We start from the raw sequence: 19534 nt of genomic DNA on the forward strand, positions 1-19534 counted from the left end.
TATATATATATATATATATATATATATATATATATATATATATATATATATATATATATATATATATATATATATATATATATATATATATCGGCTTTAAAATCTCAAATAATTCGGGAGGGCATGCCCTCGCCATGTAAAGGATTGGCCCCTCCTTCCCCTCGCCCCAAAATGAAAACCCAGCTACGACACTGGGCCAAAGCCCAAAGAGGGCCAAAGGGGGGGCCCGGGGCCCCTGGGCCCCCCCCTTATATCCGCGCCTGTCTGTAGATGTAGATTGCACAGTAGTAAGTGTGGATGTACTGAACAGGGAGTAAGTTTAGATCTATGAAGAGTGGGGGGGGGGGTGTTGCCAGGGATGGGATTTAGTGATTATTCTTACTGCAGCTTTTTGTTGGGTTATTATTGGCTTTAGGTGTGTTGCTGCAGTTGAACCCCAAGCACAGATAGCATAGGTGAGGTATGGATATATAAGTGAATGGTATAGTGTGAGAAGGGCAGTTTGTGGCACATAGTATCGTATCTTGGAGAGGATCCCAACCGTTTTGGATACTTTTTTGGTTATGTGTTGGATATGGGTGCTGAAGTTCAGGTTGTTGTCAAGGTATAGGCCTAGGAATTTGCCCTCATTATGCCTGGCAATTAGAGTGTTGTCGATCTTAATGTTAATTTGCGCATCTCCTGCTCTGTTACCAAACATAATATAGTAGGTTTTGTCAGCATTAAGCGTAAGTTTATTGGCTGTCATCCAAGTCGATATTTTGATCAGCTCCTCATTAACAATGGTGTTGAGGGTGGCAAGATTAGGGTGAGAGATGACATAAGTCGTGTCGTCAGCAAAGAGAATGGGGTTCAGGTGTTGAGATATGTTTGGAAGATCATTGATGTATATGAGGAAGGACAGGGGACCAAGGACACTTCCCTGCGGAACTCCAGTATCAAGTGGCTGTGTTGTTGATGTGTGTCTTTAATGGTGACATACTGATACCTATTAGTAAGGTAAGATTTGAAATATGCAAGCGCATGGCCTCTTATACCATAATGGTCAAGTTTGTGGAGTAGGATGCCATGGTCTACTGTGTCAAAAGCTTTTCTTAGGTCAATAAAAATTCCTAGTGGATATTCCTTATTTTCCAGTGCTGTGTAAAGCAGATCTAGCATTTTTATGATTGCATTGTTAGTGCTTTTATTTTTCCTGAATCCAAATTGGCAAGGGTTGAGTATGTTTTGTGCCATTATAAATGAATATAGTCTCCTGTGCACGAGTTTCTCAAAGATTTTGGATAGCAATGGTAATTTTGATATTGGCCTATAGTTGTTTAAATCTGTAGGGTCACCACCTTTATGTATTGATAAAGACTAAACAAGCTCGGATTTGTGATCATTACATCAAAATTTGCTTGATGTACAGTCTTCAAGGTAAGTTTTAAGATGAAACTCAGAGCCTTGGAAGCATTAGTGGACCCATAGACATATAAATTCATAGCTCTTTTTAATAAAATGGATCGAGACCGTGTGGATCTCAGTTTTGGCATATTTAGTTAGTGATAAGGGTTGGCTGACATCATTCACCATGTTAAAATTTGTTGCAATTTAGGTGAAGTTTATCCTGGGTGGATTTTGAATGGGGTCCTCAGTATATCAAATTCATACCCCTAACCACATAACTGCATAACGGAGATAAAACACCTCAATTACTGGGAGCGCTTGAGGTTTCTAAACCTGTATTCCCTGGAACGCAGGAGGGAGAGATACATGATTATATACACCTGGAAAATCCTAGAGGGACTAGTACCGAACTTGCACACGAAAATCACTCACTACGAAAGCAAAAGACTTGGCAGACGATGCAACATCCCCCCAATGAAAAGCAGGGGTGTCACTAGCACGTTAAGAGACCATACAATAAGTGTCAGGGGCCTGAGACTGTTCAACTGCCTCCCAGCACACATAAGGGGGATTACCAACAGACCCCTGGCAGTCTTCAAGCTGGCACTGGACAAGCACCTAAAGTCAGTTCCTGATCAGCCGGGCTGTGGCTCGTACGTTGGTTTGCGTGCAGCCAGCAGCAACAGCCTGGTTGATCAGGGGCTGATCCACCAGGAGGCCTGGTCACAGACCGGGCCGCGGGGGCGTTGACCCCCGAAACTCTCTCCAGGTAAACTCCAGGTAATAATGTCCTCCTCATTTACCTACAAAATCCACTTAAGAAAAAATTGCATTTTTTTCATTTCACCAGATTACCAGTGTTAAAGCGAGCAAGTGATGTCCTGCGCCGTGAACTAAACGAACTACGGTGCAAGGAGTCGTGGCTTCAACACCAGCATAGCTTGATTCATGATCCACTAGCAGCACTGGGCTGTGAAGAGGCTCCCCAACCCTGGGAATCTGCTCAAGGGCAAGTCAATGGTGACTCGGTAAGACATTTGAGAGGCTATAGTTTATCAGTATACAGTATATGGAAGATATAATGTATTGTTAGATTACATTTGAGGCTTGGGCTCATGACCTAATAATTTTTTGTAGGATAAAAGGCTTTCTGTGTGACTACTTATTGTACCTATAATTGTAATTACTTATTAAGAGTTTATGGACATGAACCCTGGTTCTCATGCCCACCTCTTACCCTTTGTTTGACTGATGTGAATGAACTTTATTGTATGTCACTATATACATAAAACACATGTATAGATTTTGCTTCTAGTGTGTCATTCTCTATCCCATTCACTGCTATGTTGCAATGTTTCCTGACATAACTGACTTGGATGGGTGTGTAGTTTCCACCCCTGTCTACTTATTTTGGATATTCCCTAAGCAGAGTCTGTTCTTGGTTGCCTTGTCCATGCTCTGAAGTATTTTGTATGCTGTGATCATGTATCAACTGTATTTTTTTTTTTTTTCAATGAATCGGCCATATCCCACCAAGGCAGGGGTGAACTAAAAAGAAAAATGAAAGTTTTCTTTTCTTTAATGCTTCCAGCATTAATTAATGTGTCTTACATACTATAAAAATGTACTGGGATTGTAGCAAAATACCACCTTCTCTGTGAGGTCATTCCAGGCATCTGCCATGCTGTTTGGAAAGAAATGCCTTACTTTGTACTGACTTTGTTTTCATTTTCTTCTAAGTTAAAATTTATGGACTCTTTTTCTCCCTCTTAATTTTTCCCATAAGTCTTCCTTTTGATTCATCAATAACCATTTAAAATGTCTCATCTCTTTTTCTTCTCTTCAGCAAGGGCATTTTCAAACCTTTTAGCTACTATTTGTAAGTCAAAATTTGTTTAATTCTGGAGCCCATTTTGTTGCACTTTAAACTTTCTAAATTTCTTATGTGGACACTAGACTACAGTTACATATTCTGTTTTAGTTCCAACATATACAGTATTGTAAATGCTTGTTTAGCAAGCATTTCACCATTGATATATTTGAAAGTTATCTTAGATTGCTAATATCCCATCTGAATCTCATTCAGTATTTCAGTAATATGGCCCTTGAGTGATTATCTGTTGTTTACAATCACTCCAAGTTTTCTCTCATATGCTTGTTTTTACCATTTCCCTTGCTGTCTTTCTTATTACCTTCTTAGCCTCCCAGTCTTCAGAGAGCAAACTTGCCACTGATTCTGTTGTTCTCTCCGAACCTCTGGACTACCTTAATTACTTTCACTGTTTCTGTCTCTATTGACCTCCATCTCATTTTCTTCGTTGGCTTTATTACTTCCTCTTCCAGTATTGGGGCTACGTCTTGCAAAATTAGCCTTATTTACCTCTGTGCAACCTCTTCACTGGCTTTGTTACATGTTGTCACCATTTTCTTCTGGAGGGAATTGAACTAGCTTTCAATAGTCTTCCTCATTGTTCCTCCTTCTATAGTCCTTTTCAGCCTTGACATTTCTTCTTCCAGCTGTATTGCTCTTTCTTCTGCCACAGCACCCTATTTAACATGTTTGTGAGGTTATCTCTTGCTTCGTTTCAAACTGCTAGTTACTGTCCAAAGGGAACGATCTGTCAGACTCCTTCCTCTCTCTTGGTTGAGGTGGATGGCAGTGCCAACCACCTCCTTCATTCCCCTCCTCTCCATGTTTTTGAGAGTGCCTTTTATTTGCCATTTATTCTCTTACACACAAAAAAATGTGTGTTTCTGTGATGTGGGGGTGTAAGGGCAGATAAGTGTACTTGTCAATGCTTGTTTGTATGTGTGCTTGTATATTTGTGAGTGTGAGTTTTTTTTTTTGTGTGTGTGTACTCACCTAGTTGTACTCATCTAGTTGTGGTTGTGGGGGTTGAATCACAGCTCCTGGCCCCGCCTCTTCAACTGGCTGCTACCCGGTCACTCTTCCTGCTCTGTGAGCTTTATCATACCTCTTCTTAAAGCTATGTATGGATCCTGCCTTCACTACATCATTACCCAGGCTATTCCAGTTCCTGACAACTCTGTGACTGAAGAAATGCTTCCTAACATCCCTGTGGTTCATCTGAGTCTTCAGCTTCCAATTGTGACCCCTTGCTGTGTGTCCCATCTCTGGAACATCCTGTCTCTGTCCACCTTGTCTATACCTCTCAGTTAGTTTAAGTTAGTTTAATATGTTTATTATGCACCCCATACCCATCCTGTGGGCAGTAGTCAAAAGATTACAGAGGTACATAATTGGTCCAGGGACTGGACTCCAAAGTTTTCATAGCTGAGCAAGTTACAGAGGTAATGAACTCACAATTTACAAAGGTAATGAACTCACAATTTATAAAGGTAATGAACTCCAGGTAGGTCTGGTCACAGTCATGACAAGTTACAAAGGTATTTACAGATAACAGAGGTACGTAATGGGTCCAGGGACTGGGCCCCCAAAGTATTTTATATTTCTTCTTTCTTTCAACACACCGGCCGTATCCCACCAAGGCGGGGTGGCCCAAAAGGAAAAACGAAAGTTTCTCCTTTTACATTTAGTAATATATACAGGAGAAAGGGTTACTAGCCCCTTGTTCCTGGCATTTTAGTCGCCTCTTACAACACGCATGGCTTATGGAGGAAGAATTCTGTTCCACTTCCCCATGGAGGTAAGAGGAAATAAACAAGAGCAAGAACTAGAAAGAAAATAGAAGAAAACCCAAAGGGGTGTGTGTGTGTATATATATATATATATATATATATATATATATATATATATATATATATATATATATTTATATATATATATATATTTATATATATATATATATATATTTTTTTTTTTTTTTTTTATTATCACACCGGCCGATTCCCACCAAGGCAGGGTGGCCCGAAAAAGAAAAACTTTCACCATCATTCACTCCATCACTGTCTTGCCAGAAGGGTGCTTTACACTACAGTTTTTAAACTGCAACATTAACACCCCTCCTTCAGAGTGCAGGCACTGTACTTCCCATCTCCAGGACTCAAGTCCGGCCTGCCGGTTTCCCTGAATCCCTTCATAAATGTTACTTTGCTCACACTCCAACAGCACGTCAAGTATTAAAAACCATTTGTCTCCATTCACTCCTATCAAACACGCTCACGCATGCCTGCTGGAAGTCCAAGCCCCTCGCACACAAAACCTCCTTTACCCCCTCCCTCCAACCCTTCCTAGGCCGACCCCTACCCCGCCTTCCTTCCACTACAGACTGATACACTCTTGAAGTTATTCTGTTTCGCTCCATTCTCTCTACATGTCCGAACCACCTCAACAACCCTTCCTCAGCCCTCTGGACAACAGTTTTGGTAATCCCGCACCTCCTCCTAACTTCCAAACTACGAATTCTCTGCATTATATTCACACCACACATTGCCCTCAGACATGACATCTCCACTGCCTCCAGCCTTCTCCTCGCTGCAACATTCATCACCCACGCTTCACACCCATATAAGAGCGTTGGTAAAACTATACTCTCATACATTCCCCTCTTTGCCTCCAAGGACAAAGTTCTTTGTCTCCACAGACTCCTAAGTGCACCACTCACTCTTTTTCCCTCATCAATTCTATGATTCACCTCATCTTTCATAGACCCATCCGCTGACACGTCCACTCCCAAATATCTGAATACGTTCACCTCCTCCATACTCTCTCCCTCCAATCTGATATTCAATCTTTCATCACCTAATCTTTTTGTTATCCTCATAACCTTACTCTTTCCTGTATTCACCTTTAATTTTCTTCTTTTGCACACCCTACCAAATTCATCCATATATATTCATATATATCCATATATTATTTTATTATCACACCGGCCGATTCCCACCAAGGCAGGGTGGCCCGAAAAAGAAAAACTTTCACCATCATTCACTCCATCACTGTCTTGCCAGAAGGGTGCTTTACACTACAGTTTTTAAACTGCAACATTAACACCCCTCCTTCAGAGTGCAGGCACTGTACTTCCCATCTCCAGGACTCAAGTCCGGCCTGCCGGTTTCCCTGAATCCCTTCATAAATGTTACTTTGCTCACACTCCAACAGCACGTCAAGTATTAAAAACCATTTGTCTCCATTCACTCCTATCAAACACGCTCACGCATGCCTGCTGGAAGTCCAAGCCCCTCGCACACAAAACCTCCTTTACCCCCTCCCTCCAACCCTTCCTAGGCCGACCCCTACCCCGCCTTCCTTCCACTACAGACTGATACACTCTTGAAGTCATTCTGTTTCGCTCCATTCTCTCTACATGTCCGAACCACCTCAACAACCCTTCCTCAGCCCTCTGGACAACAGTTTTGGTAATCCCGCACCTCCTCCTAACTTCCAAACTACGAATTCTCTGCATTATATTCACACCACACATTGCCCTCAGACATGACATCTCCACTGCCTCCAGCCTTCTCCTCGCTGCAACATTCATCACCCACGCTTCACACCCATATAAGAGCGTTGGTAAAACTATACTCTCATACATTCCCCTCTTTGCCTCCAAGGACAAAGTTCTTTGTTTCCACAGACTCCTAAGTGCACCACTCACTCTTTTTCCCTCATCAATTCTATGATTCACCTCATCTTTCATAGACCCATCCGCTGACACGTCCACTCCCAAATATCTGAATACGTTCACCTCCTCCATACTCTCTCCCTCCAATCTGATATTCAATCTTTCATCACCTAATCTTTTTGTTATCCTCATAACCTTACTCTTTCCTGTATTCACCTTTAATTTTCTTCTTTTGCACACCCTACCAAATTCATCCACCAATCTCTGCAACTTCTCTTCAGAATCTCCCAAGAGCACAGTGTCATCAGCAAAGAGCAGCTGTGACAACTCCCACTTTGTGTGTGATTCTTTATCTTTTAACTCCACGCCTCTTGCCAAAACCCTCGCATTTACTTCTCTTACAACCCCATCTATAAATATATTAAACAACCACGGTGACATCACACATCCTTGTCTAAGGCCTACTTTTACTGGGAAAAAATTTCCCTCTTTCCTACATACTCTAACTTGAGCCTCACTATCCTCGTAAAAACTCTTCACTGCTTTCAGTAACCTACCTCCTACACCATACACTTGCAACATCTGCCACATTGCCCCCCTATCCACCCTGTCATACGCCTTTTCCAAATCCATATATATATATATATATATATATATATATATATATATATATATATATATATATATATATATATATATATATACAGTGGACCCCCGGTTAACGATTTTAATCCGTGCAAGAGGGCTCATCGTTATGCGAAATAATCGTTATGCGAATCAATTTTCCCCATAAGAAATAATGGAAATAAAATTAATCCGTGCAAGACGCCCAAAAGTATGAAAAAAAATTTTTTTTACCACATGAAATGTTAATTTTAATACACACAAACTGAAAAAGGCATGCACAATTAAATGACACTTACTTTTATTGAAGATCTGGTGATGATTGATGGGATGGGAGGAGGGGAGAGAGTGTGTTAGTGTTTAGAAGGGGAATCCCCTTCCATTAGGACTTGAGGTAGTAAGTCCTTTTCTGGGGTTACTTCCCTTCTTCTTTTAATGCCACTAGGGCCAGCTTCAGAGTCACTGGACTTCTTTCGCACAAGATATCTGTCCATAGTGGCCTGTACCTCTCGTTCCTTTATGACTTGCCTAAAGTGTTTCACAACATTGTCAGTGTAATAATCACCAGCACGGCTTGCAATAGCTGTGTGAGGGTGATTTTCATCCATGAAGGTTTGCACTTCAAGCCACTTTGCACAGATTTCCTTAATCTTTGAAGTAGGCAACTTCTTCAATTTCTCTCTCCCCTCCTCCGAAGCAATTTCCTCAGGTGTGGCCTCTTGCTGTTGAAGTTGATCTATCAGCTCATCAGTGGTTAGTTCTTCATTGTCCTCCTCCACCAACTCTTCCACATCCTCCCCACTAACCTCCAACCCCAAGGACTTTCCCAATGCCACAATGGATTCCTCAACTGGCACAGGATTCTCAGGGTTAGCCTCAAACCCTTCAAAATCCCTTTTGTCTACACATTCTGGCCACAGTTTCTTCCAAGCAGAGTTCAAGGTCCTCTTTGTCACTTCCTCCCAAGCCTTACCTATAAGGTTTACACAATTGAGGATATTAAAGTGATCTCTCCAAAACTCTCTTAGAGTCAGTTGAGTTTCTGAGGTCATTACAAAGCACCTTTCAAACAGAGCTTTTGTGTACAGTTTCTTGAAGTTGGAAATAACCTGCTGGTCCATGGGCTGCAGGAGAGGAGTGGTATTAGGAGGCAAAAACTTCACCTTAATGAAGCTCATGTCCCCATAAAGTCGCTCTGACACGTCTGTAGGATGACCAGGGGCATTGTCTAACACCAGGAGGCACTTAAGTTCTAATTTCTTTTCAGTTAGGTAATTTTTCACATTGGGGGCAAATGCATGGTGTAACCAGTTATAGAAAAATTCCCTAGTGACCCATGCCTTACTGTTTGCCCTCCACAGCACACACAAATTATCCTTGAGGACATTCTTTTGCCTGAACGCTCTGGGAGTTTCAGAGTGATACACTAATAAAGGCTTCACTTTGCAATCACCAGTAGCATTGGCACACATCAACAAAGTAAGCCTGTCTTTCATAGGCTTATGTCCTGGGAGTGCCTTTTCCTCCTGAGTAATGTAGGTCCTGCTTGGCATTTTCTTCCAGAACAGGCCTGTTTCATCACAATTAAACACTTGTTCAGGTTTCAGTCCTTCAGTTTCTATGTACTCCTTGAATTCCTGCACATATTTTTCAGCCGCTTTGTGGTCCGAACTGGCAGCCTCACCATGCCTTATCACACTATGGATGCCACTACGCTTCTTAAATCTCTCAAACCAACCTTTGCTGGCCTTAAATTCACTCACATCATCACTAGTTGCAGGCATTTTTTTAATTAAATCGTCATGCAACTTCCTAGCCTTTTCACATATGATCGCTTGAGAGACGCTATCTCCTGCTATCTGTTTTTCATTTATCCACACCAATAAGAGTCTCTCAACATCTTCCATCAATTGCGATCTTTGTTTCGAAAACACAGTTGAACCTTTGGCAAGAACAGCTTCCTTGATTGTCTTTCTGGTGCCCACAATAGTAGCGATGGTTGATTGGGGTTTCTTGTACAGCTTGACTAGGTCGGCTATACGCACTCCACTTTCATACTTATCAATTATCTCTTTCTTCATCTCTATAGTAATTCTTACCCTTTGAGGTGTAGGGTTGGCACTAGAAGCTTTCTTGGGGCCCATGGTCACTTATTTTCCAGAAACAGCACCGAAAATACTGTAATAATACGAAATATTCCGAGTGTATGCTTGGATGTTACCGCGGAGGCTGGCTGGTAAACAATGGGACGGAGCGGCACATGTGAGGCTGGCTGAGGGCACATTGGACGCGTCTCGGACGAAAATCGGTATGCGGGTTTTTAATCGGTATGCGGGGCAAAAATTTTGCGATAAAAGTAATCGTTATGCGGAAAAATCGCTATGCGATGCCATCGTTATGCGGGGGTCCACTGTATATATATATATATATATATGCTTGTACATGCATGTGTAGTGTGACCTAAGTGTAAGTAGAAGTAGCAAGACGTAAAAAGACACCAGCAATCCTTCCACCGTGTAAAACAATTACAGGCTTCAGTTTTACACTCACTTGGCAGGGCGGTAGTACTTCCCTGGGCAGTTGCTGTCTACCAACCTACTACCTAGGAGTATTTTATATATCGTTATCATATCCCCCCTAACTCTCCTGTCTTCCAGTGTTGTCAGGTCTATTTTCTTTAACCTCTTCTCGTAGGACATACCTCTTAGCTCCTGGACTAGTCTTGTTGCAAACCTTTGCACTTTCTCTAGTTTCCTTACATGCTTGGCTAGGTGAGGGTTCCAAACTGGCACTGCATATTCCAATATGGGCCTAATGTACACAGTGTACAAAGTCCTGAATGGCTCCCTATTTAAATGTTGGAATGCTGTTTTTAAGTTTGGCAGGCACCCGTATGCTACAGCAGTCATTTGGTTGATGTGTGCCTCAGGAGATGTTCCCAGTGTTATACTCACACCAAGATTCTTTTCCTTGAGTGAGGTTTGTAGGCTCTGGCTCCCTAGATTGTACTCCATCTGTGGTCTTCTTTGCCATTCCCCAATCTTCATGACTTTGCACTTGGTGGGGTTGAACTCCAGGAGCCAGTCTCTGGACCAGGCCTGCAGTCTGTCCAGATCCCTCTGTAGTTCTGCCTGGTCTTTGTCCAATTGAATTCTTCTCATCAACTTCACATCATCTGCAAACAGGGGCACTTTGGAGTCTATTCCTTCCATCGTGTCATTCACAAATACCAGAAACAGCACCAGTCCTAGGACTGATCCCTGTGGCACCCCGCTCATTACCGGCACCCACTCTGGCACCTCGCCATGTACCATGACTCGCTGTTGTCTTCTGGACAGGTATTCCATGATCCACTGTAGTGCCTTCCCTGTTATCCCTGCCTGGTCCTCCAGCTTCCGCACTAATCTCTTGTGTGGAACTGTGTCAGATGCCTTCTTACAGTCCAGGAAAATGCAATCTACCCACCCCTCTCTCTCTCTCTTGTCTTACTGCCATCACCCTGTCATAGAGCTCCAGTAGGTTTGTGACGCAGGATTTCCCATCTCTGAAGCTGTGCTGGCTGTCGTTGATAAGCTCATTCCTTTCTAGTTGCTCCACTACTACTCCTCTTGATAATTTTTTCCATGACTTTGCATACTATACATGTCAGTGACACTGGTCTGTAGTTCAATGCTTCATGTCTGTCTTCTTTTTTAAAGACTGGGACTACATTTGCTGTCTTCCATACTTCCGGTAGTCATCCTTTTTTGATAGATGTGTTGAAGATGGTTGTTAGTGGTACACAAAGCGCCTCTGCTCCCTCTCTCAGGACCCATGGAGAGATGTTATCTGGCCCTATCGCCTTTGAGGTGTCTAGCTCGCTTAACAGCCTCTTCACTTCTTCCTCGGTTGTATGTATTGTGTCCAAGACTTGATGGTGTACCCCACCACTCTGACTTTCTGGAGGCCCTTCTGTCTCCTCTGTGAACACTTCTTTGAATCTCCTGTTGAGCTCCTCACATAATTTGCAGTCGTTTTTTGTGACCTCCCCTCCTTCCTTCCTCAGCCTGATTACCTAGCCCTTGACTGTTGTATTCCTCCTGATGTGGCTGTACAACAGTTTTGAGTCACATTTAGCTTTCACTGCTGTGTCATTCTCATATCGCCTTTGGGTGTCCCGTCTTACCTGTGCATATTTATTTCTGGCTCTATGACTGGTCTCCTTATTCTCCTGGATCCTTTGCCTTCTATACTTCTTCTATTCCCTAGCACACTTGGTTTTGGCCTTCCTGCACCTTTGGGTGAACCATGGGCTCATCCTGGCTTTTTCATTATTCCTGTTACCCTTGGGTACAAACCTCTCCTCAGCTTCCTTGCATATCGTTGTTACATATTCCATCATCTCGTCTACTGACTTCCCTGCCAGTTCTCTGTCCCACTGAACCCTGTTGAGGAAGTTCTTCATGCTTGCGTAGTCCCCTTTCTTGTAGTTTGGCTTCATTCGTCCAGCCCTTCCTGCTTCCCCCTCCACTTGTAACTCTACTGTATATTCGAAGCTTAAAACCACATGATCACTGCCCCCCAGGGGTCTTTCATATGTGCTGTTCTCAGTATCTGCACTACTCAATTTGAATACTAGGTCCAATCTTGCTGTTTCATCCTCTCCTCTCCTCTCCTCTCTCTCTGGTAGTGTCCCTTACATGTTGGCACATGAGGTGTTCCAGTACCGCCTCCATCATCTTAGCCCTCCACGTTTCTTGGCCTCAGTGTGGATCCAAGTTCTCCCAATTGACTTCCTTATGGTTGAAGTCACCCATGATCAGTAGCTTTGCCCTGCTTGCATGAGCCCTTCTGGCCACTTCACCTAGTGTGTCAACCATTGCTCTATTACTCTCATCATATTCTTGCCTTGGCCTCCTGCTGTTCTGTGGTGGGTTATACATCACAGCAATTACCACCTTGGGACCTCCAGACTGAAGTGTTAGTATTATGTAATCTCTTGCTTCTCCTCTGTCTCCTCTCTCCAGCTCATCAAAATCCCATCGGTTTTTGACCAGCAGTGCCATTCCTCCACCCCCCTCTGTTTCCTCTGTTTTTCCTCAGGATCTGATATCCTGTTGGAAAGATGGCATCTGTTATCATCCCTGTGAGCTTGGTTTCTGTGAGGGCTGTGAAATCCGGTGATGCCTCTTTGACTCTTTCGTGCCACTCCTCCCACTTATTTATTATTCCATCAGAGTTTTGTGTGTGTTTGTGTGTACCTATATGTTCTTGTAGGGGTGATTCACAGCTGTATGTGTGTGTGTTAGTTTCCATTTGTCATCTGCTGGCCTGATCAACCAGGCCAGCAGTAACAACCTGGTTGATCAGGTCTTTGTAGACACTAGGCCTACCCACTAGGTAGGCCTACTGTCTACAAAGGCTCTTGTCACTAAGAAAGACACTTGGCCTCTCTTATGTGCATGTAAATGTAAGCATGTGTGCAAGTGTAAGTGTGGTGTGTGGGTAAGTGTGTATAAGTAGATAGTAGTAGTTACTAGTTGGCAAAGGCACTCATTGAGAGACACTTGGCCTGTTTTGTGTGTGGTGTGGTTGTGTGTGGTGTGGTTGTGTGGTGAGGTTGTGTGGTGTAATGTGGTTGTGTGGTGAGGTTGTGTGGTGTAATGTGGTTGTGTAAGGTGTGGTGTGTGTTGTGTGTGTGTGTGTGTGTGGTGTGGTTGTGTGGTGAGGTTGTGTGTGGTGTGGTGTGGTTATGTGTTGTATGGTTATGTGGCTGTGTGTGGTGTGGTGTGGTTTTGTAAGGTGAGGCATGGTGTGTGTGTGGTGTGGTTGTATGTGTGGTGTGGCTATGTGTGATGTGTGGTTTTGTGTGGTGTGGTTGTGTGTGGTGTGGACCTGTGTGTGTATGTTTGAGTAAACATACTTCATGCTGTTTGGAAACAGAGCCTTAAATATCCAACTTAATATATCGATAAATGGTTCCCCCATTACAAGACACACTAAGGGTAAATTTCTAGGTTTTCACCTTGACTGTAATCTTAAATTTCATCCCCACATCCAGCATATATCTAAGAAAATTTCCAGATCAGTAGGCATCCTTTCTAAGATACAGTACTATGTGCCCTAAACAACACTCCTTACCCTATACAACTTTTAATATATCCCTATCTCACCCATGGTATTTGTGCCTGGGGTCAACCAAAGCCAACCACCTTAAACCTTTCATAACCCAACGAAAAGCTGCTGTGTGTATGATTACCAACTCCTGTGCCAGACAGCACACCTCACCACTTTTTAAAAGTCTGAACCTACTAAATGTACAAGACATACACTCATATTAATGTGTCTTTTATATGTACAGAACATTAAACTCTATTATAAACCCTCCGCTTAAACTTCTCCTTGACAGCTACAACAGAACGCACAGTCACAATGCAAGGCACAAGGCACTCTTCGACATCCCTCGTGTCAGTCTCACACTATACAAAAATGCAGTGCACATGAAAGGCCCAAAGATCTGAAATTCACTACTTGAACCGATTAAGGATCCCCTGACTGTGTTCAAATTTAGGGCTATGCTTAAAAATCATCTCATTTCTCAATACTAACCAAATCAACCAAAACAACTAATCAGTTTGAAGCAACTCTCCCAAATATTGTATTATATGACCTCTAGTCTATTAAAACATCTGCCAACCCATAAAATATTACTGTTTGAACCATTAATTGTAATATTGTTTTTATTATGTGCAACTTTCAAAATTATTATTCTTATAAACCTCCATCCTGACTACCTCACATTAGTATTAAGATAATATAAAGATTTATAACAAAGTTAACCATTCTCATCTTGTCTAGACTTAAGTATAGTTATTATGTACTAGGATTAGTTTGCCCGAAATTCCCTGGCATGATAGTGGTTTTCTTTGTACTTAACAAATCAATATTGTAATAAAACATTGTAACCATTGCAGAGAAATAAAATCTTTAATCTTTAGTGTGTATACCCACCTATATGTGTATGTGTATCATTACACATCACTATAATAAGAGTTTCTGTGTTGCTGCTGTTGAATTTTTTTCCTAATAATGTTTTGTTAAGCAATATACAATATTTTTATTTGATCAACTTTTTAATAAAATGTTTGGTAAAACTACAGGTGTCCCTCGCTATATACAGTAGATGCTTTCCAGAGCCATGGTAGCTGTACTTGCAGTTCCCACAAAGAATAATCCAGATCTCTCCCTTTATTAATACAAAAATTGTTAAACAGCAGCAATATAAACATTACAGAACAAAATCTGCAATACTTAGTACTTACATTAATATTTTGTCATCTCCTCCTTGGCCTTGATGTCCACTTGAGGCTGTTTGGGCATGCTTTCATTCAGAATCCTGAAGTAATCAGTGGATAACTGGTTGACCCAAATAACCTTGAGTTGTTGCTGCTGGCACAGTGTGGATATGTGGATGCAATGTGGCAGGATTCCATCTTTTTTTTTTTTTCATGATATTCCAGGCATTCTGAATAGGACTGAGGTCCAGACTATTCCCTGACTTGCTGAGAAAAATATTGAGGTTTACAATGTAATGCCAGCAGCAATGGAGTTTACCTGGAGAGGGTTTCGGGGGTCAACGCCCCCGTCGCCCTATCTGAGACCAGGCCTCATGGTGGATCAAGATCTGATCAGCCAGGCTATTACTGCTGGCCACATACAAGCTAACATACGAACCACAGCCCGGTTGGTCAGGTACTGGCTGGGCAGTGAAAACCTGCCCAGATGGGAAAGACAACAAAATATGAACATAAATACCAAGTACACTATTGCAATTCTTGTTCTATAGTGTTTATATGGCTGCTTTTTAATAATTTTCATGATAATGAAGGGGAGGTCCAGTTTATTTTTGGGGGCATTGTAGCACACCCAGGCTATAAACACTTAATTCTGCATGATAAGAATGTTCAATACTCTTTGCAGAATGACCAATTGCATATAGCAAATGTGTATTGTACATGCAGAATTACAGATAGAAATGGGGCATTGCATAATAGTGAATGTGAATATAGTGAGTCTGTATAAAGCAAGGGAAACCTGTACCGTAGTTTACTGTATACATGTACTGTGTTGAATATGGCGAGATTAGAAATAGCTCTAATCAAAGCTTGAATGAAAGATAAAGATGCAGTGGGTAATTATCTGCTCCATATTGCAGGGTTTCAGGTCAAAGTCTTTACTGTCCTTGAATTTTGCGGTACGTAATACATGTAGTTGTGAAGTACAGTATCTATGATCATTGTTCTGTTCACTGAGTCTTTTCTCTGTGTTATTAGGTATTTTATATCTGTTTTAGTCACACTGCTCTGGTATAATAGATTGACCATAATTGTGATATTATCTAATCTTGTTGTTAATTTTGTTATAGTCTTTTATTTGCATAATTTTGTTGCATAACCTTAATAATTGTTAAATTTTGTTTGTTTAGAAATTTTTTTGTTTGTGGATTTGTTTTCACATTTTGTGGAATTTTTGCCTATTAATTACATAGAGTATTGGACATTTGTGAGTATGTACTGACAGTATACTTAAAATTTACAATGACTTTACTGTTTCTTTCTACATGAGACTTTAAGCACTTGCATCTTTTTCACGCTATAAACTTGAAATATTTCTAAAGCTAATAAACTAAGAATGCATACTCTGAATATAAATGCATTGCAGCTAAAAAGATTTGCTTTCACTTGCAGGGCCTAAAGTCCAATTCCATACTCGCACTCAATTTTCTGGTATGTAGACTACAGTACATATAGTGTTCCACATCATGTTCCCACACTGCATCTCCTTTGTGTATGATACCCATATCATGAATGGTGATAATTCATTAGTTGGTGAATTGGGGATCAATTAATAGATCTGTGTTGTAGAAATATAATAGCCTGGTGGGTGGGGATCAGTTAAAGGCTTTGTTTCTTGGAAATATAATAGCTTGATGAATGGGGATCAGTTAAAGGCTTTGTGTTGTAGAAATATAATAGCTTGGTGAGTGGGGATCGTTGAAGGCTTTGTTTCATAGAAATATAATAGCTTGATGGATGGGGATCAGTTAAAGGCTTTGTGTTGTAGAAACATAATAGCTTGTGTTTTAGACATATAAGACACATTTTTGCTCCTGCTTAAGAGAGTTTGAAGAGGGTACATCTAAACGTAATTTTTAAGGTCAACTTTTATTTTCTTCATAATGATTTTATATCATAACCCAGTACAATTAAGCATGAACTGAATACAGATTTTACAGCTGACCCCTTAATACTATCTTATAAGATACTGTATTTACCCTTTGACTAATATTAACTCTCCCACAATTTTAGAATATTGTATATCATTCATGTTTAGTGCAAAGAACTTTTCTTTTAATTGTTTAGCATGCAGAAATAATAAACATAGCATGCAGTAATAATAAACAAAGATACTAACAGTGTTGAAAAATACAAATCGATTCATAAATAATAACAGATTAAAGGTAGCTAAAGAGTCATCACTCTGTATCAGAAGAGAAAGGTAAAGCTGTTTCCTTATTAATTTTTTTTTTTTTAACAAACCGGCCATATCCCAAAATTCGTTATTATGTGATGTAAAATTGCAATCATAATTTTAAGAAATTTTGACTCTGCTTCATGTTATTAGTAATAATGGTAGAATTTCCGACAAAATGTTAGATAAATGGACACAGATGCAACTGATGTGATATTTTACTGTGGCAACGCTTCACTCTCCAGGAGCTTTGTCAAACTGTTACGGCTTGATAAAGCTCCTAGAGAGTGAAATGTTCCTACAGTAAATAATTGCACGTGTGTCCATTTACTATTCATGTTACTAGCTAATGGTTATACATACTTATTGCTGAGTACTAGTATACTTTATGGAAATGGATTACATGAAGGTGCTTGGTTATCTTTCACCTCTCCACATTAATAGTTCCCAAGGGTTACAAGGATAAGTTAACTCATGGTTTTACAATGTTTTTAGTTCTGAAGGATAAGTTACTATGAAATTTTTGTCAAGGTTGTATAAAATTGTATTCTGATTTGAGCAATAAATTAGCTGTCACATTTAGTAATTTTTTTTGACATATGAAGAAATAATAGGCAATTAAAATGATTCCATAGTCACTAGTATTGATAACATATATAATAATTCTTTTGTCACAGGCAAATGTAGCCAGTAACTATTTGAGTTCACCTCCCTCACCTTTTTCTTTATTTTGCCCTTAGTTGCCATGAAATATATGCCAACACACCTGTGGATGTGCTACTTAGGTTGAAAATTGTGGAAGAAAGAAGTTAAATTAATACATATGAGAAAGACTTACATGTTTAAACATACAATTTTTCATTTATTTTTTTTACCACACTGGTTGTGTCCCACCAAGGTAAGGTGACCCCAAAAAGAAAAGAAAAACACATTCATCATCATTCATTCAAAAGGTATCTTGCCAGAAGCTAACACACATCACAGTTCAAGTGACCCTCTGAACTACAACATCCACATCCCTCCTTCAGAATGCAGGCACTATACTCTACCTCTGGGTCTGAATGCTAATTTGTCTAGTATGGAAATTGACTCCCTTATAATAGTTACTGATCTTATTTTAACATAATGAAGTTTTCAAAAGTGAACTATATTTTTTTTATTTCTTCAGCATATGACTTCCATGATTAATGCCAGTACCCACTGCTTTTTGGTTCTTGTGACATACTATGCATGAAAACTCTATTTTGGTTAAAAATTTGCTTTTAAAAGTGGCAACTTAAAAGCAAGGCTCATAGCGTCTTTGCACTTGATATGAGAGATTGATCAGCCTATACAGTATTACCTTATAACTTGTAGCAGACAGTATAAGATCAAGTGTCAACTATACTGTATTAAACAGTATTTTCAATAAAGTGATTTTGATTCTTTTTTTTTTTTGACAAAATATAAAATTAAAGAAGTTGTATGACTGTGTATTTACTGTATTTTAATACAGTTTGAATGGTATACTACATGACCATAACACAAGACACAGATCTCTTTTTGATGTACCCCATGTCCATATCACACTGTGTAAAAACTCGATGCACATAAAGGGCCCCAAAATTAGGAATTCATTACCAGTAAATACTAAAGTTTCCCAGTCTGAACATCAACTTAAGACTCTTCTCAAAAACCACTTACTCATTCTAAACTAAATACTCACTATTTAACTTTACCAAAAAATCTCCCAGTTACCTAAATCTTAAAACTTCAAAACGTGACACCAAAAGTTCATACAGTGATTAAAACTACCTTGTAGTTTAAAACTACCTTGTAGTATAAATACCTACCCAAAACATTACTGCCTTACACCCAGTTGTAGCATTCTCATACTGTAAACTACTTTCAACAACTCACAATGTTTTTTTTTTTTTTCAACAAATCGGCCGTATGATGGTAGAAATGGTAAATACTGATTTGCCATTTGTGTTTATGGAAGTTTGTACTGTAATGTAGTTTTATTTTGTATACTCAGGAACTATTTTTGGCATGTCACTGTAAAACAGTAGATTCTGATTTTGTTAACACTGCATCCCACAACAAGGAATTTTGCTAATAAGTTACTTTTGATGTTGGTTATTCATGTGTGTGAGATTTGGATTTTCCTAATACATTTTAATTAACCCTCATGTGATGCTGTTCTGTATTTTAGGGTAAAGCTATGTCAAAGCATATGTACACTGAGCTGTAAAGATACAGTCATGTTAATTATTACATTCCATATAACTAAATCAAATCAAATCAGATTTTTATTTATAAAAAATTACAGTTATAGGTATGGGACAAGGTTGGCACTAATTACATGCAAATGTGTTTACAGCACTTGTGTTATGCTTAGCGGTAGCATTTCAGGTAGTGAGAGTGTAAGAATTAGACAATACAGTATACTGTATTACATACATTTTCTCTGAGAAGGGTGGTAGTGA

At 40.1% G+C, this 19534-nt stretch overlaps 1 protein-coding gene across 6 annotated transcripts in view; it reads left to right on the top strand.

Annotated features, from left to right (window-relative positions):
- The window catches only part of FER (tyrosine-protein kinase Fer), a 605512-nt gene that overhangs the window by 529019 nt on the left and 56959 nt on the right, over positions 1-19534 (top strand). For 4 of the 6 annotated variants that reach the window (XM_070082985.1, XM_053776767.2, XM_053776781.2 and 1 more), the window contains 3 exons: positions 2240-2417; positions 15751-15789; positions 16283-16321. In XM_070082985.1, coding sequence (XP_069939086.1) covers positions 2240-2417; positions 15751-15789; positions 16283-16321 — 256 coding nt within the window. The remainder of the gene's footprint in view (positions 1-2239; positions 2418-15750; positions 15790-16282; positions 16322-19534) is intronic. The other 2 variants (XM_053776788.2, XM_053776795.2) reach the window with 2 other exon arrangements.

This window comes from Cherax quadricarinatus, chromosome 1 (assembly GCF_038502225.1).
Source record: "Cherax quadricarinatus isolate ZL_2023a chromosome 1, ASM3850222v1, whole genome shotgun sequence".
Classification (NCBI taxonomy): Eukaryota; Metazoa; Arthropoda; class Malacostraca; order Decapoda; family Parastacidae; genus Cherax; species Cherax quadricarinatus.